Source organism: Furipterus horrens, unplaced genomic scaffold (assembly GCF_987537825.1).
Source record: "Furipterus horrens unplaced genomic scaffold, mFurHor1.1.pri manual_scaffold_3, whole genome shotgun sequence".
NCBI lineage: Eukaryota > Metazoa > Chordata > Mammalia > Chiroptera > Furipteridae > Furipterus > Furipterus horrens.
Genome location: NW_028327173.1, coordinates 46,294,738 through 46,321,720, shown reverse-complemented (window position 1 = coordinate 46,321,720; position 26,983 = coordinate 46,294,738). Strand labels below are relative to the sequence as shown.

The window sequence follows — 26,983 nt, the reverse complement described above, 5'->3', positions numbered from 1 at the left end:
CCTGGACCCAGGTGGCCCAGGAGCAGCTGCCGGTGCCCTCCCTCCCGGCGTCCATTAATGCGCCTCGATTGCCAGGCTACTCGAGGAGGTGGCCAAAGGGATAGGCTGGGGGCTTCGGAAAATCGTCCGAGCCAGACGGGCCGTCTACCCCGGGATGGGTACACAAAGAGGGAAGGGAAGTTTGCAGGGGCGGCAGGGTAAAAACAAGACCGCGAGGGACAATCGAGCAAATTAGGGAAGGAGATGCGAGGGAACCGGAGAAGCCTTGCCGAGATGAAGGAGCTGGGCGGGAGGGAAAGTGGGTTCCGTGCAAAGGGCAGGGTCCTCTGCAGAGGAGAAAGGGAAGGGTGGGTACCTGAGTGCTGGGAAGAGTTGGTGTACAGCTGGGGGTGAGGGGATCCTGCGTAGAGAAGAGAGGTATCCGGTGGAAAGAGTGTGTGCGGGGAGAGGGGTCGTCTGTGCATGCCAGAGAGGTCGGTGCATGGTCAAGGGGACCTGTGCTGGGAACGTGCATCTGCGCAGGAGAGACAGGGTGCCCGGCAAGTTTGGGGGCGCAGTGGGGGCCACTTACCTGCATGGTGACGACCCCCAGCTCCTCGGCCGCTAGCCTCCTCATCTGGCTCGCCAGTACTTGCGCCTCGTCGAGGATGGAGAAGTCGGCGTTGGCCACCGCGCCCAGGAACAAGCATGCGACCAGGCAGAACAGCCAGAGGGATGGCCGCAGCGCTCCGGCTCCGGCCCGGCCCGGCAAGCCTCGGCAGCGACGGGCCAGGGCGGCCGCCCCCGCCGTCTCCTCTTCCTCCGGCTCGCGGGCCATGCTGCCTCCCCCCACTCCCCGCCGACAGGCTCCAGGGGCCGGGAAGCGGGGAGAGAGCAACGGGAGGTGCGCCCAGGGCCCTCTCGGCGCACCCGCAAAACTTTCTTCCCCTAGTGCAGACTCCTCTCCGCGCCGCGGCGGCTTCCAAACTTAGGGGGCGCCCGGCTACAGCGCGGGAGCGCGGGCAGCCACCATCGCCGGGCTCCGGCGGCTGGCGGGAGAGGAAGCAGCCGCCTGAGCGGTCTCCGGGACCCCGGCAGGGCCCCCGTGGCGCTGCGGACGTCTCGAAGCGCGGCGGCGCCTGCACCCGGGTGCGCGGGCCGCCCGGCCGCGGGGCTGACAGTCAGAGCGCGAGCCGGGATCCGCCGAGCTTTCGTTTCCCGGAGTCCCGGCACAGGGAAGCGAGGGCGGCCGGCGGCACCCAGCGGAGGCGGAGCGGCGACCGGGCTGCTGGACTGAGGCAGCCACCAGAGCGAGGAGGGAGGTTTAAATTAAAAAAAAAAAAAAAAAAAAAGCACTGAAAGAAAGAAAGCAAGAAAGCGGTGGGGGGAAAGGGAGGTGTCTGGTGCCACCACGCTGCGTTCCGGCTCCGCGTACTTCCCGGCTTGGCCGCCGCCGCGGCTGCGGTGATTTATGGAACGAGCGAGAGAGGCGGGGAAATTCCCCCAGTCGCCCCTCCTCTCCTTCCCTCGCTCCCGCCCCAGAACTGGCCCCCGGAGACGCCCGGTGCAGAAGAGCAAGGCTGTCTTCTCGGGTACCAGCCCTGCCGGGGGTGGGGTCACTTGGACCCTGGGGTTGCCGGGGACTGGCGACCCACCCCTGCTCTCGCCGCCTCTGCCAACGCGAGTGACTCCGGGATCCCACCCGTTCAAGGTTCCACCCATCGAAAAGTCCCTTAAGTTCTAGGACGTTGGCTTTCTGCCTGGCAGAGATTTGGGAAGGAGGGGACTGCCGTTTATGCGTCCACGTTGCTTTTCTTCGATGTTGTTAATAACAATAGCTAGCACTGGTTGGATCAACAGAATTCTTTTTTTAATCAGCTACTCTGTGCCCCGCCATGTGCTCTGGGGTTTGTAACATTATCCTTTAATCCCCACCACATTTCTATGAGGTACATATCTTTATCCCAAATTTTTAGGTAACAGAGACTGAGGCTTAGAGAGGTGGAGTAAATTGCCAGAAGATCACCAAAGGGATAAGAGGCAGATCCAGAATTTAAGCACAAGTCTGACTCCAAGGCTCTTACTCTTAAATGCATCATTCTTTCTGCCTCTCTGAAAGTGAGCAATCTGATCCCATAAAAAGCAAAAACAAAAACAAAAAACTCACAAAGCTGCTGAACCGGAGCTTGCCCCTCACATCTACTCTCTGGAGCATGGGGAGGGAAGCAAGGCTGTTACCTTTCTATGTTCCCCTGACTCCTGGCTGAGCTCTCTGAGAAATCACCTGTTGGAAGCACCTGGAACAAGTGGATGGGGGAGGGGGTTGTTAAAGCTGCCATTCTTCCTCCCAACCTTGTGAGATTGCTGCTTGTGAGTTTCTAGAGCACAGAGTCATGCCCAGGAAGATTAAGGCTGTTCTAGCAAGGGTGGTAGCAGGACTGGAATCTGGATGTAGAGCTGTCTTCACTTTACAGCAAAACCTTCTGTTTCACCTCTTTGACTCTATTGTATTAAAGATGCACCTCCTATAAGCTTTCCCTGGCCCATTTTCCCTGGTTGGTTTGTTCTCTATTCTGAATTCCCCAAACAGTGTTATCTCTGCTATACTGTGTTTTCATTTCATGATGACACTCTCCACCCTGTGCCCCCTGAGAGAGGCAAATCAGACTCTTGCAGCATTTAGTATCTTCAGTGTTTGTTTTACATAACTCACACATATCAGAACTAAGGTAAGTCTGTTGCCAGCAGGTACCAATCCATCACTGAGTCATCCACACTTAGCTCAGTACCAAATGCTAAGTAGGTGCTGTAAAAATGATTCTTGAATTAATAATGGCATTTAAAAAATCTATATATTGTCTTCTGTCCCCAGAGTTGAATTGACATTTGGTAGATGGTACTGTAACTTCTGTTTTGGGTTGTGTTTTTTTTTGTTGTTGTTATATCACTACACACAATAGTTAATCAATCAGTGAAGCAAAACATATTATCCATGTGGTAAGTGGAAGAGAAAAAACAAAAATAATAAAGGCATCTAGCATTATTAATGTTTTATATTTGATTCTTCAAGGTTATTGTCACTGAAGTTGTCACACATCTCTAAGCTATCCTTCTGAAACTCCTTTGACTGTTTTTTGTATTTTGTTATTATGAGGGGACTATTTTTCAGGATCCAAATGATATGTTCCTTTTTTTTCATTCTCAGATTCTTGTTGAGGACTCTCAGCACACCCACGCTTTCAATTATTACCAAGACATCAGAGTTTTTGTAAATTTCTAAACAAAGCCCATTCTCCCTTTTGAGCTAGAATTTCATTTTCCCAATTATATACAGACGTCTCTACTAGATATACCTGAACTAAAACTCAGTTTCGCTTTTTCCTACTCTCCATCTCAATCTGTACCTGACTGCAAATGTCGATGGATATCACCCTCTCTTGCAAGCTAGGTGCCTGACTTCCTCATCCACCACCTGCATATGTCTCATATCCATCCCCTGCTCTGCATCTGTATCCCATTGGCTGGCTGCAGCTCCTCATCACAGCTCCCCTGTGATTATGACCACTGTCTCCTCTCAGCTCTCCATGCAGTCTATCTTACCCCCAACATTCTGTGCCCCACACTGAAACCAAAATTACCTTTCTAAAAGTAAAATCTGAACACTTCTCTCACTGGTCTAAACATTTCTGATGCCCCATCTCAGATAAATTCATACTGAACAGTGCTCTTTGTGCTCTAGCCTACTTGCCTTTCTGGCCTTATTGAAGCCACTCTGCCCCCAAATCCTCACCATCCCCCAGAAAACACCTTTGCCCACAGTCTTGAATGCCCTCCCCCTTCTCTTCATCTGGTATGTCCCTACTGAGCTAGGATCACCTCCAGAAAGCCTTCTCTGGCACTGTCCCCCACAGTATTAATTGCTTTCCCTCTGGTGCTCCAAACCTCTCGGTTCTTCTCTCAGCACTTAATGTCCCTCAGCAGTGAATAAGCAGCATTGTGATTATCCCTAATGCTTCTCATTAAGTCCCCTGACCACCTATATCCTTAGGGCACACCTAATAAACTGCAAATCCTGTGCTCCATCCCAAGACTACTATAGCAGAATCTCTGGAGATGAGGTAGATCCTGGAATGTGCATTTTATAGACGCCCATCCCCCAGATGAGTCTTATGAAGTACTGCTGTTGGACTGCAAATAAGCTTCCCAGAATAATAACTCATTTATCTAGGACCTCTAGCATTTTAGCCCAGTCCCCACACCCCATAGATTCTCAATACTCAGAAAGGCCTATACGACATTTACATTGCCAGTGGGGAAAAGTTTTCAGAGAACATCATTAGCCCAAGGTAATACAACTTGAGTGCCAGTGTATGACCCAGGTCTTCAAATGGCAAGCTCTGAGCTACTGGTCTGGTGTTAGGGAAAAAAAATTTACACATGTAATATATACTGCTACATGACAGACCAATAAAAGCTTGTTGCCTAGTAAACTGCCAACCTTAACGTCTCCAGCCCGTATAAGTGAAATTGCCCCACCATCAACCTCTGTTCAGTATTAGTTTATTGTTTTCCAGAGGGATAACTTATTGGACCAGGGTGGACATGTGACATGAAGATAGCCAATTCATAGCACTGAAGGCATGGCAAAAAAAAGATCAGCTGGTGAAGCGAATTTTCATTCTCAAAATTTTTAGTTAGGAAATACCAAGGGGTGAAAGCAATTACAAGTGGTAATTGAAACCAAAAGGACACAAGAAGGAGTCATAGGGGCTATGAGTCTTATAATACATATTGCAGGGAATATATAGTTATATGTATGATCATTTATACACAGAGATGTGTATATAGGGCTACATATTTCCTGGTTTATGTTTATGTCTATATATATAGTTAAATGTGTGAGGGTAAGCATATAGCCATTAAAAGCATGGATCTTGGAATCAGAAAACCTGGGTTCGATTATTAGCTATATCATCTCTGTAAAGTTTAACTTTTCTTACCTTCAATTTCTTCATCTGTACAATATAAACAATAATACCCAGAGTTTTTGTGAAAAGGTACACAAAGCACAACATAGCACCTGTTGCAACATAGAATCGACCAATAAATAGTGGGTATGATTCTGCACACAGAAGCTAAGAAAGCCAATCAAAGAAAGTGTAGTACATAGAGCATGTGACCGGTGAGAGACCATCACCAAAACCCAGAACCAATTCTCCCATTCCAATTCCAGTCTACACATTCTATTAATAACACTTTTTTTCTCCCTTTGTCTTGATCAAGTTCATTCACTCTATACAGAGAGGGACACTATTGATTGTGTAGTTATTTGAAATACAAACTAATGAAAAGACTGATGAGTGGGTCACAATTGTCCCTAGAAGGCAGTAGACAACCATGAAAAGGGTCTAATGGTCGTCTTGCTTGCGGCTGAGTTGGTCACCTGTCTATTTCCTCTTCATAAGCCCAGCACTTGTAATTACCCATTTGTATTCTGTTTTCTCCATCTCAATGTTTCTCAAAGCGTGGTATACAACTACCTACAGCAGAATCACCTGTCAGGGACTGTGTCTTCTTTACTCTCCACTGGCGCAGAATTTAGCACAATTCCAGATCAGAGTAGAAACCCTAAAAAATATTGGACTAAAGAACTGAGAAAAAATTAGGATGATCCTTGAATCACTAACTCTATGCAAAAAGGGGCACAAACAATTTTGTTCTTTGACTGCTAAAGAACAGCCCAAGATTATTCATCAAATTGGCTGCTCTTCCATATTTGGGGGGGTACAAATCCACTTCAGTAATAGACCACTTCATGCTACTTATTGGGCGGGGTTCTCACCACAGAGGAACTCCATATTACACTGCTTTCAGGAACTCTAGTTCAAATTTCCAAGTGCAGTATGGAGTTTCCAAGCCACTGCAATTCCCCTTTCCATGCTCTGAGGTGCAACCAGGGCCAAGCTCACACAAATTCTCAGCCTAATTCTGCTGGCAGGCCTCCCATTCAAAACAGTAACTGACTGCAAACTATATTGAACCTGTGAACTCAGGGAGCTCAGGAGAATAAAACCACTAACTCCAAGGGCAGAAATTAGCACTGGCTTATTAACTTCCACAACAATTCAAATTTCAGCAAGTGTGTTTTAATATTAAATAAATGGAAATGGCTGTTGGTCTAAAAACAATTCTAGGACACAGGTCTTCCCTGTTTTCCATATTCTTTCTGCTGATCCTAAAAACAATCAGATTTCCCATTCCCCTTCAAATTGGGATCTATCAAATATAGAATAGTAGTAAGAGATAAACCCTGGCTGGTTTGGCTCAGTGGATTGAGCGTCGGCCTGCGAGCTAAGTGTCGCTGGTTCGATCTTCCAGTCAGGGCACATCAGAGAAGGAAAACTCTGACTCCCAAAAACCTCCGCTGCCTTGCGGCATACCTCTTCAGGGGAAAGGCTAAGGGAGTAAACCCCGACAGAAAATCCGGAGCCGGAGTCCCTAAGGCGGTTCGACGTTGTAGTCAACACCGGCAACTCCTGCGGTGCACCTGAAGCCAAGCTGTATTGACTCCGTCTTTCCCTTGGATCCTTCAGCTGCGAAGAGAGGGGGGGTCTGCTGCATGGGCAACAGCAGACCCTCCATATCACCCTGCCCAGGCTCTGTAGCTTCAGCTTCACTGGAGAGGACACTCCAGCGTCATCGTAAGATGTCGATTCAACACGGGAGGAGACAGATACCGTGTCACTCCCGAGTCGGACTGCACAGCCATTCTCGGCGGTGCAGATAGACTCTTAAGAAGCTACACCATCGTCTCTCGAGAGGGACGGCTGCCGACGACGACGGGTAAGAGATACAAGTTTCCAACACCCTACCATGGGTCAGGTACTGTATATGGCACATAACATATCTTTTCTTGAACTTTTAGTATATTTACTATGTTTTATCACTTAAGCATCAGAACAGAGAAGATAGATTATTATTACAATTTCATGCACAGGCAAACTGAAACTCAAGGTTATAAGATAATAAGCAGCAGAACTGGGGTGGAAACCCAAACTCAATTCTTTTGCTGCTCTATCAATAGCTCCTCTCATGAAAGATAAGAAAGGAAATAGTAATAATTGGCACCCATAGATCTCTGCCTAAGAAACACTCTTATTTCCAAGGCAACAACTTTTTTTTTCCCCTGTTCATTCTAACATCTATTGAGAATTTACTGTGTACCAATAATTTTACTAGGTGCTAGGAATACACAGATGAATAAGATGAGTTATCCTTAAGAACTTTATGGTGCTGAGGAAGTCAGAGGATTTTAAGACAGATAATATCCATATATCAGTGCTTCAGGGCCTTTCCACTTGCTGTTCCCTGTGTCCTGAATGCTCCTCTTCCAGATATATGCATGCCTATAACTGTCAAGCACTGGGAAGTTTGAGAAACTTGACTTTATTTGCAAACCAATAAGTCAGCCCACCACAGCATCAGGGATGCTGGCAGAAGGGAGCCTCCTGGGTTAGAGACAAAGGGCTTTATTACTCACAGCAATAGCAGAAACCAGAGTGACAGCATTTGTGCCAGTTCCCCAAGCTCCAAAGTGATGAAGGCCAGGGGACACCTGCACAAATCAGGTAGTACTAAAGAAGAACTCCAAGCTTAGAGAATCCAAATCTCATTTATAAATAAATGCAAAGAGAACTGTCCTTAGCCCCAGAGGAAGATATCTTTAATACATTGGAGAGAGAGTAATTTTTCCCTTTGTTCCAAAGAGAGACACTATTTTTACTTTCCAAGGCTGTTCTCTAAATAAACTCATTGAAAATATAGTGCAGAACAATAGGGCAGTTCATATCTTGCTCTCAAGGCATGCAAAAATGCAAGGAACCCATGCAGAATTGTCTCCCCACATCACCTTCTTCTAGCATGGATTCAAATATAAAGACAGGCCTTTCCTCCCCATTCCATTTAGGATTGTAACCCCAGCAACTGCCTATATCTTACCTCTCTGTTGTGCTTACACCATCTGATATCATATATATTTGCTTACTTATTTTGTCTTCATAAAGGCAATGGTTTTTGTATGTTTTGTCAACATATCCCCAGTGTTTGAAATAGTACCTGTTACACAGCAACTACTCAAGAAATAGTTGTTGAGTTAATAATTCTAATATGGAACGGTCTAAGGAGGAGATTGTGCATTAGGTACCATGGGAGGGGTTCTTAATCTAACTGAGGGGGGAGGTCAGAGAAGGCTCAGCCTGAGGAATGTCATCAAGAATAGGTAGGGGATACTCAGGCCAGAGAAAAAGGTATCCCTGATGGAGAGAAAAACATTTAAAAATGTAGAGAGCAAAACAAAAACAATGAGAAGAGAGGAACTAGGAATTTAGGATTTCTACAACATTAAGTGGGAAGAGGCAACAGAGGAGAACTCTGGTCAAAACAGTGGCCATGGTCCTTGACCAGGTGACTTGGACTATTTAAGAGTAATAGAATTATCAATACACCAAATCAAAATAATGACAGGGTGAGCATTTACTATAGGCAATGGATTGTGTTACTTGCTCTGAGTTTATACTCTGGCTAGGGAGGCAAGACTTAAAAATATAAAAAATGATATCATAGTAAGAGATTTAATCACAGATAAAGGCTGCAATAGAAGTGATGGAACAAAACAAATGAAATAGACAAACAGCCATTCATTTGCATAGTGAAATGATGACCATATATGGAAATAAATGAATAGCTAACATTTTCTATATGCTTATAAGGTCCTAGGCATGATGCTCTGTGTTTTAAATGTAATTATCTCATTTAATCCCTAAAACTATCAGTCACAATAATAATAGCTAACATTTATTGAGCTCTCACTAGGTTCCAGGCACTATGCTAAGTGTTTACATTTTTAAAAGATTTTATTTATTTTTAGAGAGGGGGAAGGGAGGGAGAAAGAGAGGGAGACAAACAGCAATCAGTTGCCTCTCATAACTACCCTGACTTGGACAGAACCCACACCCCAGGCAAATGCCCTCACTGGAATCGAACTGGTGACCCTTCCCTTTGCAGGACGATGCCCAACGAACTGAACCATACCAGTCAGGGCACTATGCTACGTGTCTTAAATGGATTACTTTATTTTATCCTAGTATAGACCCTATTTGTAAGTATAATCATCCCCTATATTACAGATTAGGAAACAGAGGTTTGGCGAGATTGAGTTCTTTGCCCAAGGTTTTACAATAGTATGTGTTAGTGTCATTATTTAAGTCCAGGCCATCACTCTTAAAAAAAATCTTAACCCTCACGCAAGGATATGCTTTACTGACCTTAGAGAGAGGGAGGGGGAGCATAAGAGAGAGAGAGAGAGGGAGAGAGAGAGAAAGAGAAAGAGAGAGAGAGAGAGAGAGAAACATTGATGTGAGAGAGCAACATCAATCGGTTGTTTCCTGTATGTGCCCTGACTGGGGATCAAACCCACAACCCAGGCAAGTGCCTGACCAGGAATAGAACCTCCAACGTTTTGGTTTATGGGACAACGCTCCAGCCTACTGTACCACCCAGTCAGGGCCAGGCCATCACTCTTAATTACAGTGCTCTCCTGCTTCATAATAACATGTGGGTATTATTATCAAATCCATTTTGCAATGAAGGAAACTAATGGTCAGAGAAGTGGAGCCATAAACACATGTCTGTATAAAAGCCAAAACACAGTAACTTAACCACAAACCATCTTGAAGGCATAGATTTTATGTTATCAATGCCATCCAGCTGACTTGCACTTGAATTAGTATATGAGTAACTTAGTGATAAATGAGGCAAATCAGATTCAGATTTTAAAATCTTTGTCATTCCCTCACACCAGACACTTTGTTATATGCTTGAGAGCAGAGGTGTGGCAGGCATACTTCATACCCTCAGAGGCTTACAGTTGGGGGGCAAAGACAGACACTGAACTAGCAATTGCAAGAACAAGTAAGGAGAAACTTTCAGATGAGTGTTTTGTTCTGTTTTGTTTCGGTACTGATGTCTCCACAATGCTAGAGAATTCTAGAATTCCTACTGCAATGGACGTGTGTACTGAGCAAGGTAACTTCATCCCATAGCTCCAGGGGTCAGGAATAGGGAGAAGAGCAAAACATGCCTGTTTGTATTTGCCCCAACTCTTAAACGCTCAAGCAACCTTTGCTAGTGTTGTGCTAAGAACTTGCAATGGAAGCCTCTAAAGCAAATCAGAAGACCTGTCATTTCACCTGTCCTTCATCACTCTAGTTTTCCCTGGTCTATTTAAGCCCATTCTTGACCCTGGATTCTCACCTTCAGTACTGTATTCCTGGGTTTGGTGAGCCATGGTGGACGCCCTACGCTAGTATGTCCCCTCAGAGACATTTGGCTCCTTCGCTCTATGGCACTAGGCATTTATTTGACTTTGGGGGTCCTTGCCCTCATGTCACAGCACTGGCTGGGCAGACCTGCTTCCCGACCGACTTCAGAGGAGGGGATCCCACACGTGCAACCTGAGGGTGTCAAGGCTGCGGTGAAAAAGCCGTCCATGAAGTCTCTATTTTTGAACACGGTTAAATCACTTCCCTTCTCCAGCATTTACGTATCAATGATCCCATGTAAGTTTAAGGATGAAATGGAAATTCTCAGCACACAAGGACTTGCATGAACCGGATCTAGACAAATTTCTGTTTCCCCATGCTCCCTCCTCCCAGCATGCACCTGTATCACCAGTCAAAACAAGCCACCCTAATCCCTAACACAGTCCATCATTGCTCTATCTATCCCTGCCTTTGCTCTTTTAATTTCATCTTCTTGGAACATCTTTCGTCACCTTCCCACCCGGATAAGATGTGCTTATTTTTGCAGGTTCAGGTGGAATCACCTTCAGCTAAGAAATCCTTCCTGACCACTGGGCCCTGTCCCCCAGGTGGAAGCACATGCGTCTTCTTGATGCCTCTTCCAGTCATCACCTTCAGCATTCTGCTTTGCAACTCTGAGCTCTTGACTGTCTTTCTCAGAGGGCAGCCACTTTATTTAGGGGGAAAGCAACTTATTTTTGCCTTTTAATAGCTTACTTCTCAGAAGCAAATGGCACATAGTGGGGACTCAGTAAACATTTATCGAATTGGTGAACACAGGTCTACTACTTTCTACTTAGCCTTTCACTAATTTGGAGGCTATTAAGTGTTGGTAGAAGTATCACATTCAATTGCTTACAGAGACCAGGTAGGTAGTGTAAGTGCATTAACTAGCCATGCAGGACATATGTCCTGTCTAAAGAGACCTCTGGTTTAGGCACAAGGTATTTCTTGGAAGTGAAGAAGGAACCCAGACAAGTCATCTATTTTCTCCTCCTGCCAAGAGATGAAGGTTTATCTTTTTTTCATATTTCCAACTAAAGAGGTTTCACAACTTTCCCTGAAAGTACTATGCCAATAAGGTTAATATTAAAACATCAAATTCACCTTCATCTTTCCTATTGAGTTTTCTACCAAGTTTGTCTGCTCATCACTACAAGAGCAGAAACTCTTATTGCTCACATGTTCTATTTACCACTTAGCACATGGTGGGTGTTTAATTAGTGTTAAAAGAGTAATCATAATATGCTGAAGGTGAAAGAAAAAAGTTATGTATTTTTAATAAAAGAGTGGGTCAAATATTTTCCTTTTGAATATGTATTCAACCTAAATATCATCAGCAACAGGAGAAAATAAGTTTACATTACAGTCAAAGAAGTGTTTAGCTCCTATCTTCTCTATTTCGGTCCTTCAATTACTCATTCAACAAATAATCTAAGCTACTATTTGCCAGGCACTGCGATTAGTACTCCAACTCTAGCCGAATCTGGAAGTTGCTTTTAGTTCACCCCTCAACTTTCCTCCTCTGAAGTCCCAGGTAGCCCTGCTTTTCTCCACTGCTCCTCATTGCTGGCTAATATCCCATTTCTGGCCAACGTACAGTTTGCTGCTGTGACCCAGAGTTTATTTCCCATAAATTTTAGTGGGTGTTGGCTAGAAACAGTGTACCACCATAAGGGTGTCCTCCCGCAGACTCTGTCTCTGAGCCCCAGTGATGATATTTACACCCAACATCCCTGAGCTCTTCACGGTACCACATGCTCTGTGGAACAATCACCTCTCATCCTCATTCGGCCCTTCCCAAAACTTGATGAGCGAGACACTCTTATTAGCCTCATTTTATAGATGAGAAAACTAAATGACAAAGCAATATTTACACACACACACTGTGGGTCCAGGCACCAAACTTGTCATCACTGTGTTAAACTACCAAGAGTGACCCTCTAAGTAAATGGCTCTTTCAGTCAATAATAACAGTCAGTAGTAACAATAATAACAGACAATAATAACAAGGACTCTGTATGTGGTAGAGACTCCTAGTTGTTTTTGACTATCGAAGCTCTCTTTCTTTTATAATAATAAAATCTTTCATTTTAGCCAGGCAAAGGGCTGCCTATAAAAAAAGAGTACATTTTCCAATCCTTCTTGCAATTCTCTATAGCCATTTGACCAAGTTGTAGCCAATGGTGTGAAACAGAAGTGGAACAGTTTCCAGGAAGTTTTTAATTGCTTTGAACTTTTGACAGCATTCTACAAAAGAAATACATTTTATGTTACATTATGTGATGTTATACATATGTGTGTGTGTGTGTGTGTGTGTGTATCATATATACACTCATATATAGTCCTGAAACAAAGTGTTATGTAGAAATACTTACCTTTACTATATGGTAAACACTGATATCTTCTGTTCTATTTTATTTTTTTAAAGTTATCCTTTATATTGTTTGATGACTCACTAGTGAGTCATGACCCACAGTTCAAAAAACATTGTTCTGTCAGATAATGTATATATGCTCCTTTCTCTGTTTTTCTTTGTCCATTCTATCATCCAGATGCCTGAAACACAAAGCCTCTGCTTTGGACCATGAGGTCAAGGCCACACACAAAGGAGTATCAAGATAGAAGACACCTGGGTCTCTGATGTTATAAAATGTCACACTAGCCCTAAATTATCTTCTTGGGCTTTTATATGAGAGAAACACGAGCTCCTCTTATTTAAGCCACAGTTATTTTGAATTATTTTTTCCTGTGGCCAAAACTAATTGTAACTGATGGTAGGTGCGAATGAATTGAGTATTGCTTTCAGATCCATTCTCTCTGTTTTTCAGCTATGCTTTTTATTACAGAGGGGCTGAGCTATAAGAGGGCAGAGGAAAAAGAAGTCCAAGTACTTCACCTCAGGCTCTCTGCCTTGGATGGTGTCTTCTCCAGCCACTGCTGTATCTCCTGTCTTGCCAGTTCCCACTAGGTGGGGTTTCATTTTCTGTTGGGTGGCCTCAACTCTCGGTCTCTGGCAACACTACCCTCTCTCTTTATCTCTACTGTGTAGGGATGGTAGCTTCCTGCTGTGCCTGGTCTCTGGATTTCATCACCTTCCCTCTTTAGCTTTCAGTTCTTCTAGGCCCCATTTAATGAAGTCCCCTCGTTAAATTTCCTCTGTTCTAAATACAGAAACAGCTGCAGTTTTCCTGAATGGCCCCTGATTCACACTAAGAAATCATACAAAATTCTTCAGGTAAATTTCTCATTTCCTCCTCACCCTGTAAGATAAGAACTATTCGCCACCACTGCCTCCTCTTTACAAAGGATGAAATTTTCAGAGAGCTTGACCTTTGTTTCATTTGGATTTTCTGACTTTCAAAAAGTAATCATATTTTGTCACATGATTTTTCAGAGACACAGAAGTGTGATATCACTCCACGTTCCCGAGATAGGTGGTCTCCAGTCCCAAGTACTTTCCCAAAGCCGCCAACGCCCTGTAACTTCTCTCTGCCTTAGAAAAGGTTCCAGCCTTCCTCAAAGTCCCTTCCCACCCCAGGTTAGGGGAGTGCATTCCATCCCTTCACATCAAATTATTAATTATTATTCAAGGACTGCATTTACTTCTCATAAAATGTTTATTGAGTGCTTAGTATGTGCCTGAGGGCTAGGGTTTGGGGCAGAGCAAACATGAATGCATTTAAAGAGCTCATTGTCTCGGGGGAGAGACAGGTACCAGAAATAATGAAGGCTTACATATAAGAAATGCTTTAGTTAAGATCCAGCACAATAGCAGCTTAGTGGTGAAGTGGATCTTGAGTTGAGTCTTAAAGTCTAAGTAGGAGTTTGGAAGGCAAAGGGGATTAGAGGAACAGTTTAAGCTGAAGGAATCAACTTATTCAAAGGTCCAAAGGCATAAAGTGTTCCATTTGTATCAAATGTGGGTACACAGCTCATCCTTCATTATGAACCTTAGTACTTTCATATTTACCCAAACAACTGTTGTATGTTTGTATGTAAATATAGACATGTACACATATATTTGTATTATTACATGCAAATACAGACATATTTATCTTCTTTGTTCTTTTTCTGTTCCTTTTGCCATTCCATTATATTAACCTAGCTTACTGTATAAAGGAATAAAGATGAACAGAAGAATTAATGTATTATTAAAGTAAGGAAATCTAATTGCCTGGGTTATATCTGTAGCTGTATTCACCACACTAACAAATACTCAAGGAAAAGTGATTGAAATATAAGCCATAGCCACATAGGTTTGTACAAGGACATTGCTTCACAGGGAAAAGCCTAAATGGACTTTACAGGCTCAAATTCCTTTCTGGAATCCTATTAAAGTGTCCTGTGCTTGTTATGTTTCAGCTGAAAGTAAGATATATGAATAATAAAAAATATTTTCCACTGGAGTTAGTTCATGTTTATCAGGATGGAAAATGACAGTCTGTCCAAAATTCCTTTTGCTCAGAGCAGTACAACTCCAGGAAAAAAAAAAAAAAGGAAGAAATTAATATAATGCTGCCCAGAATTCTCTAAGGACATTTTGCTAAGCTCCTGAATTCCTACTTGTTTGCTTGGTCCTCCATTATGTTGTGTTTAGGGAGGGGGCTTCTAATGTCTCCCTCCAGCCAGCTGAGGCAAACTCTGGACAGACTATAACATCTGCAACATTGGGTAGCTTTTGCATGACTGTATTTTTTACATATTGTCTTACCTCTCCCATTAGCTTGTAAGGTTCCTGAGGGCAAGCAACCTCTAACATACTCTGTTCTTTGGGAATAAATATATTGTTTTCTAAAAAGTTATCTCCCATGGTTTTCCAGTTTTCTTTAGCCATTCTGGCCTCAGGAAAGAGAGCACATAAATCACATTGGAGAGGAGGAGAAAATGATGCAGGGAAGGCCCTTTTGGAGAGGAGGAAAAGAAAAGATAGTTTTTTGATGTCAGGAAGTATGACCTTGGAGGAAAGGAGAGTAAAAAGGGGGAGGTGAGACATGTGTGTCTTCTCTGGCCTAAAGCCCCAGTGGAAAAGAGAGGATGAGTAACTGGAAAACAAGCAGATGTGTCTGATCCAGGTAGCCCTGCATTGATCACAGTACCACTGAACTAGAAGTCAGAGAGGCTTAGCAAGGTAGAAGAAGACAGATCTTTCGAGCTTTTTAGGATCCTGGGTTGGAAAAGGAGGATTCCTAGGTTTGCTGCAGATCCAGAGAAGGCTGTCGAAGACAGACAGGTGAGCCATGTGCACTAGCTTTTCAAGAGGTTGTGGGTTGGATCTGACCTTAAAAATCTGAGAGCTAATGCTTAGAGGTTAGGGAGGAAAGTCCCAAAAAAGGCAGTTGAATATGGGCCACTTGCTAGAGCTGACAGCAATATGCCTCTAGCACCAGACACATTAACATGTGAGGAGAGCATCAGCCAGAACCTTCACTTGAATAGACCAGCTGTTTCTTCAGCTGCCAACTATAGCAGTGGGTGCCAGCCAGATGCCAGGGACAAGAGCAGAGCAGCCACACTGCATCAGAGGCTGGCAAAATCCCCAGAGGACAGGATGGAGACCAGAGCCCTTGCGTCAACCAGGAGAACAGGCAAGTTACCTCCAACCATATCTAACCTCTAGGCTAGAGAAGGGGTAAGGGAGGATACCCCTGAAAGGTGAGTAGTTACCCTAAGGAGAACAAGTTTAACTGAAGAAATGAATTTAACTCAAAGAGATATTGCTGTTTGATACATATGTATTATTTTTCCTTTTACTCAATGGAAGGGAGGCTACTGAGGAATTTTAAATTCATTAGAGAAAATTTAAAAAGTTATAGTTTTTCACACGTTCTGAGTTTTATGGTGTGAACTATTTGAATTAGCTACATTTTCTAATAGGGATGGTCTCAGAGGACCTTACACATAGTAGGCACACAATATTTTAATAAATGACTTGGATGGATAAATAAGAATCTATAATTCACTTTGCCCAAGTAATTGTTAGGTGGATATCCAATTTACTATCCACATCTAATAAAGATTCCACGGCTTTATAGTTAACCAAATGTTAATGTCTGAAGATAATCGTTACCTGAACCTACAAATGTACAAATTCTGCATTTACTTTTGCATTAATTCCATTTCAAAGATCCACTTTGCATGTGTTTACTGCACTTAACAACCACTCCCCGCCACTTTCTCTTAAGGTGCAAAGGGAGAAATACAAACTGCTTTTGCAACCTTAACGGGTTCTTAAGATTTGCCTCTGTCAAAATCTGCCTGTCAACTGACCATCTTTATCTACCAGCCATTCACTTATCTATACCAACAGGCCTTAAGTCTTAAGGTTAAGTACTTTTTACCATAATGATTAGCTGTAACAAAATTGTCATACATTTGCCACTTTACAGTTCACAGAACTCTTTTAACATTTCATCTCTTCTAATTTTAACAACTCCAAGTCGCTCTATGACCCATTCTAATCAAGCCTTTGTAGCTCCCAGCCTACTGATAATGTTCTTGTCGAGGTGGATGGTGACCTCCATCTTGCCAAATCCAGTGGTGAATGTTTAGTCCTTATCTTACTGACCTCTCGACACCACTCAAACACTTTCTGAAAGCATTTTTTCACTTTGTTTTGGATTATCTTCTGCTTATTTTTTCTAATTTAATGGCTTCTCCTGTTCAGTATTCTTTCCCTTTTCTTCTTTGAAAGGAAACGTGGAAGGGTTCCATGTTTCAATCCTTGGCTTCTCTTTATTTTTACTTTCTAGGGGATTTTATTCAATGCTGTGTCTTTCAACACGGTGCTTATGAGCCCTAAATTCATTTCTCCAGTTCCAGCCTTTTCAGTCTTGAATATCCAAGTCTACTTGGCATTTCTGTTTGAATGTTCAAGAGGCACCACAAACTGAATTAAGTCCACCTTAACCAGCCCTCCCAAATGTGTGTTTTTCCGGTTCCCACCTATCTTTCTAGGGTTCTTTTTTTTGTTTGTTTGTTTTTTGCCTAATGACTATCCTGACCCTACTTCTTTTATATGCCCTGTTTTTGGCTTCACTACATGGTCTGATTTTAACCTTAAATTGACCTCCACTTATGGTCTTGTCCTTGCTTCAAGCTGCTCTAGACCTGCAGTCTTGCTTTGCCCATTGGTTTCCAGGTTCTGTTTCTTATTTGCTCCATTTTCATGGTAAGAGGCTCCAACTTCCCTCAACCACAGCAGCTCTTTCCTTATATCCAAGGTTCTGGTTGTCAGTGATTCTGATGTTACTATCTACCTGACAGCTTACTTTTCATGAAAGCCTGGTGCCTTTTAATAAGCAGTAAATCCTGGTTCATTTATACTTTTCTCCTCTAACAAGGGCTATTAATGACATGGCCAATGTGCTACACATTGTCAGAGCATCATCAGAGAAGGTTTATCAGGCACTCAATTGTATATCGCCTTGTTCTTGCCTTTTAGGTGATTATAATCAGCACTGGCTGAAACGTTCATCTCCATTCTCATTTCCGCTTGATTGGTATTAGCTATCTGGAGGGCATTTGGAAAGGCTTTTAAAGTCAGTAAACTCAGCAGAAAAAAATGCTATGATCAGGAGGTAATGCTTACCATTTACACTGCACAGGAGACCTTATCATGTGTTTGCTGTCCATGTATCATCTATTATTCACTTTCCCAAACTCTTTTTCTGTTCTTATTGCAATAGAAACAATTCATTAATAAAGTTAGTGGTTTGTTAACATCGTTAATAATAACTAGTGCTATTATTAATAATAGTTCATTAGTAACCAATTAATATATTAGTAGCAAAATACAGCTTGTAGTAGATACCATTCTAGAATATTACACCCTTTACTCAACAATATACCAAAAATTTTACTCAATTAACTCATTTAAACCTTATAATTACCTCTACAATTACTATTATCTCCTTTTACATATAAGGAAGTGAGATGTAGAGATAAGAAATAATGGGTACCATTTCTCTTTGCTAGTTAGTAGTTGAATTATTCAAATCAAGACTTGTCTGGCTCTAAAGTCAGGTCTTAAAGATTTTGCTAGACTGTCAGTATAACATTTGTGTTAAAAAAAATTAAGGCTTTGATATGTAACATGCAAAAAGTGCATAAATCCTAAGTATATAACTCAATTTTACAAAGAATGGCACTCGCGTAGTCATGACCCAAGTCAAGATCTAGAACAGTTCTAACATCCCAGATGGCTCCCTCGTGCCCCTCCCTCCCTGGTAGTAGCACTTCTGTCTGACTTTTATCACCATGAATTAGTTTCACATGCTTTTGAGCTTCATATCAATGGAATTGTATTGTTTGTAGTCTCTATATCTGTCTTTGATTGCTAGTCATTATGTCCATGAGATTCATTTGTGGTGAACAGACCCTGAGGTGATTCCCAATGATCCCCACCTAAATCCTATGCCAAGGGATTTCTAAATGGCACAATCAGAGAAGTGATGCTGAAGTTCAGTCTTGAATCTTGAAAAAAAGTGGAGGGACAGATCAGGATCAAGGCAGGGGAGGCCAGCTGGCCAAGGCAGTACCTAGCTACAATTCCAGCTAAGGTACAGAAAACAGCAGACAAGATGCATTCCCTCTGCCCTACAGAGACACGGCTAATGATATACATACTGTAGGAGGCAGTCTACTTAGTATTCCATAAAGAGCCTATTCTCTGCCAGCTATTTAGTTGATTCCAGTTTCTGGTTTTCAGAATGCAGCATTTTTTCCCCCTTCACTTTTTATTTGAAAATTTTGAGGGTGCTTTTTTTTTTTGCCAGTATTTTAGTTGTATTTATCTTCTCCTTGTCCTTGGACTCCAGAACACAATGTTTGCTAAGAAACTGCCATTATTTTGGTACTCACTAAAGAAATATTCCAGTCACATCCAGGCAAGAAGGAAGTAAATGTGTTTGTAAGCATAATCTGCCTGTATTGTTTCCCTTGTATGCTTAGTCTCCTCCTACCTTCACAAATTTCCTCCCAGATTCATTTCTTTATGATGGACATAAACAGTTGGAACAAATATATTAAAATAGATTTCACTGTTTCCTAGGAGTGTCTTGAGACTGGAGAGATAGCATCAAAGGTGTGTTTTCAACACAGCTACTAAGCACACCAAACTTCCCAGAAATACAGAAAAAAAAACCCTCACCAAAATCTTTCCAATGGCAAAACAGGCTTGTAAAAACATAAATCATAAAAGATGTTGAGAAATATTCTTAAATCACCAATATCTTAATAAAATATCTTCTGATTTACCCTAGTCCTAAAATTATCAGAATACTCAAATCAGGTTAAATGAAGAACTGGATGGAGGTGGCAAATTCTAACTTTCTAGGAAAGAAAATTTTAGGCAAGTAGTAAATAAGTTAGGAGGGACTAGAACTAAGTTTTATGGCCAAGTATGATGTATCCTACTCCGTTCTCAGCGTTTTTGCACATGTTTGGGGGCTTGCCCTTTCTGTAGTCATATGCTAGCATGTGGTTCACATTTAAGCTTCTCCATGTCTATATCTCCCCCCAATTCTCCTGCCTTCCCCACTCCCTTCAGCCCATCTTCTCTACTCCTGACAACATGTCCTTGGGTCTTAAACTCCTTCTCCTCCAATCGGCGTCATTCTAACTCTCTTTGCTAATTCTTTCTTCCCTGCTTCCTCCTGGCTTCACTTACCCTAAACCGGACTCATAGAAGAAATTTATGCATCTGATGGCTTCAGTGTAGAGTCAGTTCTTGCTCTAGGACAGGATTTATCTGGGTGGGGTATGAGTTCAATGGCTGTGCACCACGAAGGAGGAATCTACTTTACTCTTGAAATATGGACTGGCAGGCTGACTTAAAAACCCATTTTTATTAAATGGATTTGATAATCAGTTTAAGAAGATTAAAAAATAATAATTGGGGAGAAAATAAACCCAGAAAGATAGCCACAGCAAGTAGATACCGTATGATAGCCTTACTTTAATTGTCAGCAATCCGTTGTCTTTAGGTGACCTCATCCCAACTTCCCTGCGATCAGCTTCCCATGGGCAGAGTCTCAGCTCTTGACCTCACTTTTTATAATGGGATGAAAAATATTTCTATCGTGCCATGAGTCCTCTGCTGCGGCCAGATCATTAGATTCTGTCTGTTGAACAGTTATACGTGTTCCAACTCTGTGTTTTTACTCACATCTGTCTTCCTGGATTCCCTCTCCCTCTTTTCTATCTCTCTAAATCCTTCCCATTTTTTAAAAGCTTGTTTGAATCCAATTTCCCTACAAATCCTACCCTGACCACCCAGCAAAAATTAGGCCTTTCTCCTCTAACATTGCTTGAATAAGTTGGCACTTAAAATCTTCAATGTAATAAATATTTATTGAGTGTTTACCATGTGCAAATCACCATATAAGGTACTGTATGGGACTCCAATATAAATAAAATACTTTTCCCCAAAGTAGAGCATAAAATAAGTACTCAAAATTATAACCAAATGCAGAACATGTTATGCACTACGAAGCGTGGTAGACAGAGCTGTGGGGGTTTAGAGGAGGGAGGGGAGAAAGGCACTAACATTCGCTGAATGAATAGTACAGGTTAGACTGACAATGCTGGATGCTTTATACGGTCATTTAAGCTGCACATCTCACTTTACAGGGGTGAAAGATAGGGTTCAGGAAAGTTTAAAAAGTAACTAAGATTTACAATTCTGGCTAAGTGGCCATGTAGAGTCAGAATTCAAATCTAGGTCTGTTTGGCTTCTAAGTCCCATTTTCCCCACTATCTTTTATCTAGTTATAAATTTAAGAAAGTTTTCATGAAGAAGGAGGCATTTGAGATGAGGCTGGAATCATGAACGGGATTAGATAAATTGGGGGAGGGGAAAATACATTCCCCAGTGCTTGAAATTCATAAGCAAAGTACAGAGACAAGCAAGAACAAGATGTGTTTGGGAAATAGTGAGTTGTCAAGTTAGACCGGCTCATAGAATATGTGGAATAGGCTATAAGATAATAACTATTTTTTATTGTATTAGACCCCATTTCACACACTCCCACTTATACAATTTCATTTAATATTCCTGGCAACCCTGTGAGATGCTATAACAGTTAACGTTCACTGTATAATACACCACCTTAAAAAATAATGGCTTCAACTAGCTCTCACTTCTGTGAGCTGGCAGTTGGGGCTGAGCTCCACTGGAGGATTCTTTGCTAATCTTGGCTGGGCTTGCTCATGCAGCTATGGTTAGCTAGTGGATTAGCTGGATCTTGATGGTCTAAGATGGCCTCATTTATATGACTGGCAGCTAACAGCCAGTTGGAAGGCAAGCTGGGAGTTGTGGTTGTATTTGCAGACACTCCAGAAGGCTAACCTGAGTTCCTTCACAGGTTAGTTTTAGGTTTTCAAGCACAGAAAGTAGAATCCTTAAGACCTCTTGAGGCTGAACCTTTTATTTTATTTTTTTTTCTGTTAGCCAGGCCTGAGAAAAGATTAATGTATATATTTTTTCCTTTTCGAATTTCAACTCCCAAAGTATTCCAGCAAAAAATAGGGGGGAGGTTGCGCTGGGTCTCCTTCAATGGGCATGTGCTGCCAAGGACGACAGTGGACTTGGACCCACACCCAGGCCACCCCCAGGCCAACCACCCCCCTACCCTGCTCAGCCCAGGATGGGGAGAGACCGTAGAAATGGCGGGGGAGATAGGAGGAGGCCCGGGGAGCAGTGTGTGGGGTCAGAAGTTGGGCTGAGGGGTGGGGGGGAGTTGCCCAAGCGCAGTCCCCTTTGGTCAGTGATGGAGCCTCGGAACCTGGAAGCTTGGCTGGGGCTGAAGGACTACGCAGTTGTGGATGAGGTGGGCTATAGGCGGAATGGCTGCAGCCAATGAGCTGGGGAAGGGCAGGGCTGGGGGCTGGCCCTTGTCTTCTAACTGATGATCTGCCGAGGTCTTCCGTAGCCAGTCATGCCAGCCTGGGAGGCTCCTCTGTTGCTGCCCATTTGTAGGCCAATGACGTGCTTTCCCTCCTGCAGCTGGCTCTCTGTGAATTCCCTCTTATGCTCCTGGGCTTTCTTCATAAACCAGCTGGGATCTCCACGGTAGCGCCCATCATTCTTGGTCACTGCCAAGCTACCCAGGGCCATCAGGGTCCTCTGAACTGCAGCCATGTCTTTGCCTTCAAAGAGGTCAACAGTCTGGAACATGTCAGTCTTGGTGACCCCATAGTCCTCAGCTGCCTTCAGGAACTGAGCCACCTGCTCCATCTGCTTAAAGACCATGGAGGGTGGGTTCTCGGGCACCTTCACTGGCTTGGAGCCATCAGGATACAGGCTGTTCACCAGCTTGCTCAGAATCACACCGTTCTTCAGCCAGACCTGGAAGCCCAGGCGTCCACGGTCTGGGCGACCCACGTCAGAGCCGCACTGTACTATGATCCATTCCACCAGCTGTTCCTCCAGCTCCTCATCATACTTCTTCTCAATTTTGGATTGTACTTCACGGCTCATGCCATAGGAAGGTCCCTTGTTGGCCATGTTTGGGGAGAGAGGGACTCCTCAGAGCTCACAGGAAGGAGTCAGTGCTGTCTGGACTTGGACAGGGGGCTGAACCTTTTAAATTGCACAGGTCACTTCCACATATTGTTTACCAAAATAAGTCAAAGGCAAGACCCATCTCAAAGAGTGCGGAAATACAGTCCAACTTTTGATGGGAAGGGAAGACTGTCATTAACGACAATCTTACACAGATAAATAGTATTATTATCCCCATTTTAATACATTAAAAAAAAAAGGCTTGAAGAGATTAAGCAAGTTGCCTAAGACTACATAATTACGAAATGTCAAAGACAGAATCTGAGGCCAACACTTAGTGTAAAGCCCAAGCTGAAAGGGTATGGAGTAGCTATATGATGCAGAGTCTAATGTGACTCACAAGGTGGCAAGTTTTTGTGTAATTCAGAAATATAAACTGCCATTGATAGGTTTTAAGTAGGAAAGTGAAAATATAATTCTTCCTTACAAAGATTTCTCTGGGAAGGGGTAGCTTGCTGAAAGAGAGGCTAGAGGGAGTGATGGCAGCAGGAACACGTGTGACGGTCCAAGTGAAAACTAGAGTGGCTGTTGTCAGAATGGTAAAGATGAGGATAGCTGTGTCTTCTCTTTGAAATGAGGGGATGAATTTGAGAGCCATTGTGAAGTTAGAACTTAAGAAAATCTGGCAATGGGTTGGATATTATGGAGAAAGAATGAAGAGGAAAATGTATCTTCAAAGTTAGAATCCTAAATGTCAGGGGGGAAATGATGCTGTTAACAGAGTTAAGGAAGTCAGAAGACAGAGTTGCATTGGGGATTAATGAAGAGTCTGAGTTGGGCCTTGCCCAGTTTAAGTGTCAGCAGAATAGCCACATGAAAGTGCTTAACAGGCAACTGGGAAAGGAGGATTTTAGCTTGGGAGAGAGACTACTTCTGCCAGGCACAGGTTTAGAAGTCATGTGCAAAGAGGTGGGATTAGGAGCTGTAAAAGTAGATTAGTTTGCCATAGGGAGAGGTGGTTGAGGAAAAAGGTAGCTGGTGTAATAAGATTTTAATGTATGCACTTTAAGTGGCTATCCAGAGAAAATGATACCAGATATAAAGATAGAAGAATGGTCAAAGAAGTAGATGGAAGACAAAGGTAAAGGGAATATAGTTTCAAGATGTCAAAGGGAGACAACATGGCAAGAAAGAAGCAGTAATCTGCATTCAAATGCTACAAAAAATATGATTGTATTTCTGGGGCAAATTGTTTGTATCATGAGGATCAGGGTTTGAGGAGTCACCACCATTAGAGAAATGATTGGTGATGGAATCTAAGATAGAAATTCTTCATATTTTGAGGGTTTGGGAAACCCTTTAAGAATCTGATGAAAACTCTATATATCCTTCTCCCAGGAAAATATATTTCTACTAACTTCACATATAATTTCAGGAGGTTTATTAAGTCAGTGGGCTGCAATGTGCAAGAAATGAGTTTCAGGACTTCCAGCCAAGATGGAGGCATATGTAGACACACTTCACCTCCTTTCACAACCGTAGGAAATATTACATCTACCTCAAAACAAAAAACAACCAGAACTCTCAGAAAAATAAAGATATAAAGAAGTAAAACTCATCCAGACAGGTAGGAGATGTGGAGAGGACTTGGTGCAACCGTGGTGATGGTGGTGGCAAGGGAGCGCCTGTGGTCAGCCAGTGGAAAGAGCAGTCACACATTATAAAAGCTGTGAGGGACACCTGGGGAGCGATCCCAGTACCACACCAGACTGTACAGCTCACGGTTCCAGTGTTGGAGAAAATAAAGCCACATTGTTCCTGGCTGTGAAACCAGAGAGGGTTGGGGCAGCAGAAAAAACTTCCAGTCTCTCAGGAGAGTTTGTTTAGAGGGCCCCATGGTCCTAGAATGTATGCAAACCCACCCACTCTGGGAACCATCACCAGGGCAACAGCTAGCATGGCACCAATTGCATACGAGAAGTGGGTGAAGTAACTGAAAATGGGTCAAGTGCTAAGCAAGTGGCACTGCTCCCTTGCTGACCCCTTCCCACATACAGCACCACAAAGCAGTGAAACTTGTTCCCCTGCACTGATGAAAACCTAAGGCTTCATTACTTACAACATAACAGGTATGACAGCTCTACCTAAGACACAGAGTAAAACACGGGAAGGCAAGTTGAGGAGACAGAGAAGTATGGCCCAAAAGAGGGAGCAGATCAAGGCTTCAGTGGGAGAACTAAGTGATGAAGAGATAGCTAACCTAACAGACAGAGAGTTCAGAACACTGGTGATAACAATGCTCACAGAAATTATTGAGTACAGCAAACGCATAAGGGAAGAAATGAAGGCTATACTAAGTGAAATAAAAAAAACTACATTAAATCAATGGTGAAGGGAAGGAAGTCAGGGTTCAAATCAATGATTTTGAACATAAGGAAGAAATAAACAGTCAACCAGTACAGAAGAAGGAAATACGAATTGAAAAAAATGAGGAGAGGCTCAGGAACATCTGGGACAACTTTAAACATACCAACATATGACTCACAGAGATGCCAGAGGGAGAATGAGAAGAGCAAGAAATTGAAAAGTTATTTTAAAAAATAATGAAGGAAAACTTTCATAATTTGGTGAAGGAAATAGACATACAAGTCCAGGAAACCCAAACAAGATGGACACAAAGAGAACCACACCAACATGCATCATACTTAAAATGCTAAAGGTTAGAGATAAAAAGAGAATCTTAAAAGCTGCAAGAGAAAAGCAGGGAGTTATCTACAAAGAGGTGCCTATAAGACTATCAGCTGATTTCTCAAAAGGAGATTTGCAGGCAAGAAGGGGCTGGCAAGAAGTATTCAATGTGATGAAAAGCAAGGACCTACAACCAAGATTACTTTATCCAGCAAAGCTATCATTTGGAGTGGAAGGGCAGATAAAGTGCTTTCCAGACAAGGTGAAGCTAAAGGAGTTCATCATCACCAGGCCCTTATTATATGAAATGTATAAGAGACACAATTAAGAAAAAGAAGATCAAAACTATGAACAGAAAAATGACAATAAACTTACTACTATCAACAAATGAATCTTAAAAAAAAATTAAGCAAACAATTAGAACAGGAATAGAACCATGAGTATGGAGATCATATGGAGGGTTATCAGTGGGGAGGAGAAGGGGGCAAATGGGGGAAAAGGTGCAGGAATCAAGAAGCATAATTGGTAGATGCAAAATAGACAGGGGGACATTAAGAATAATAGTAAAGTAAATAGAAAGGACGAAGAACTTATAGGCATTACCCATGGACATGAACTAGGGGGTGGGTATTGCTGGAGGGAAGGGACGTATTGGGCAGAGGGGGGGCAAAGGGAAAAAATTTTGGACAACTGTAATAGCATAATCAATAAAATATACTTAAAAAAGAAATGGATTTCATATTTTGAACACCTGATCTAAGGGTAAACAGTCTTATTCACATCAGAGGGAGCAGAATATTTGTTAATTGATTTGAGGAAATACGAAAGCTAAATGTAGTCCTTAACACCTCTACACATATACATTCTCAAGGGTAAAAAAATTACAGGTGAGCCCTGGCTGGTGTGGCTCAGTAGATTGTGTGCCAGCCTGTGAACCAAAGTGTCACAGGTCCGATTTCCAGTCAGTGCACGTTCCTGAGTTGTGGGCCAGGTCCCCAGTTGGGGGGTACATGAGAGGTGACCACACATTAATGTTTCTCTCCCTCTCTTTCTCCCTCCTTTCCCCTCTCTCTAAAAATAAATAAATAAAATATATTTTTTAAAAAGCACAAGTGGATAAGAGAGAATTAATTATTAATCAAATCAAAATAAGAGTCGTCGTCGGCAGTCGTCCGTCTCGAGAGACGATGGTGTAGCTTCTTAAGAGTCTATCTGCACCGCCGAGAATGGCTGTGCAGTCCGACTCGGGAGTGACACGGTATCTGTCTCCTCCCGTGTTGAATCGACATCTTGCGATGAAGCTACAGAGCCTGGGCAGGGTGACATGGAGGGTCTGCTCTTGCCCATGCAGTAGACCCCCCCTCTCTTCGCAGCTGAAGGGTCCAAGGGAAAGACGGAGTCAATACAGCTTGGCTTCAGGTGCGCCGCAGGAGTTGCCGGTGTTGACTACAAC

At 42.9% G+C, this 26,983-nt stretch overlaps 1 protein-coding gene and 1 pseudogene across 1 annotated transcript in view; both read right to left on the bottom strand.

Annotated features, from left to right (window-relative positions):
- Nucleotides 1–1,296, bottom strand: part of CACHD1 (cache domain containing 1) — a 199,587-nt gene extending 198,291 nt beyond the window's left edge. The window contains exon 1 of the mRNA XM_090269564.1: nucleotides 572–1,296. Within this exon, the coding sequence (XP_090125690.1) occupies nucleotides 572–817 (246 nt within the window). The 5' untranslated portion in view covers nucleotides 818–1,296. The remainder of the gene's footprint in view (nucleotides 1–571) is intronic.
- A 20,652-nt stretch (nucleotides 1,297–21,948) lies between these two features.
- On the bottom strand, nucleotides 21,949–22,905 carry LOC150015027 (transgelin pseudogene; annotated as a pseudogene).
- Nucleotides 22,906–26,983: the final 4,078 nt, after the last annotated feature.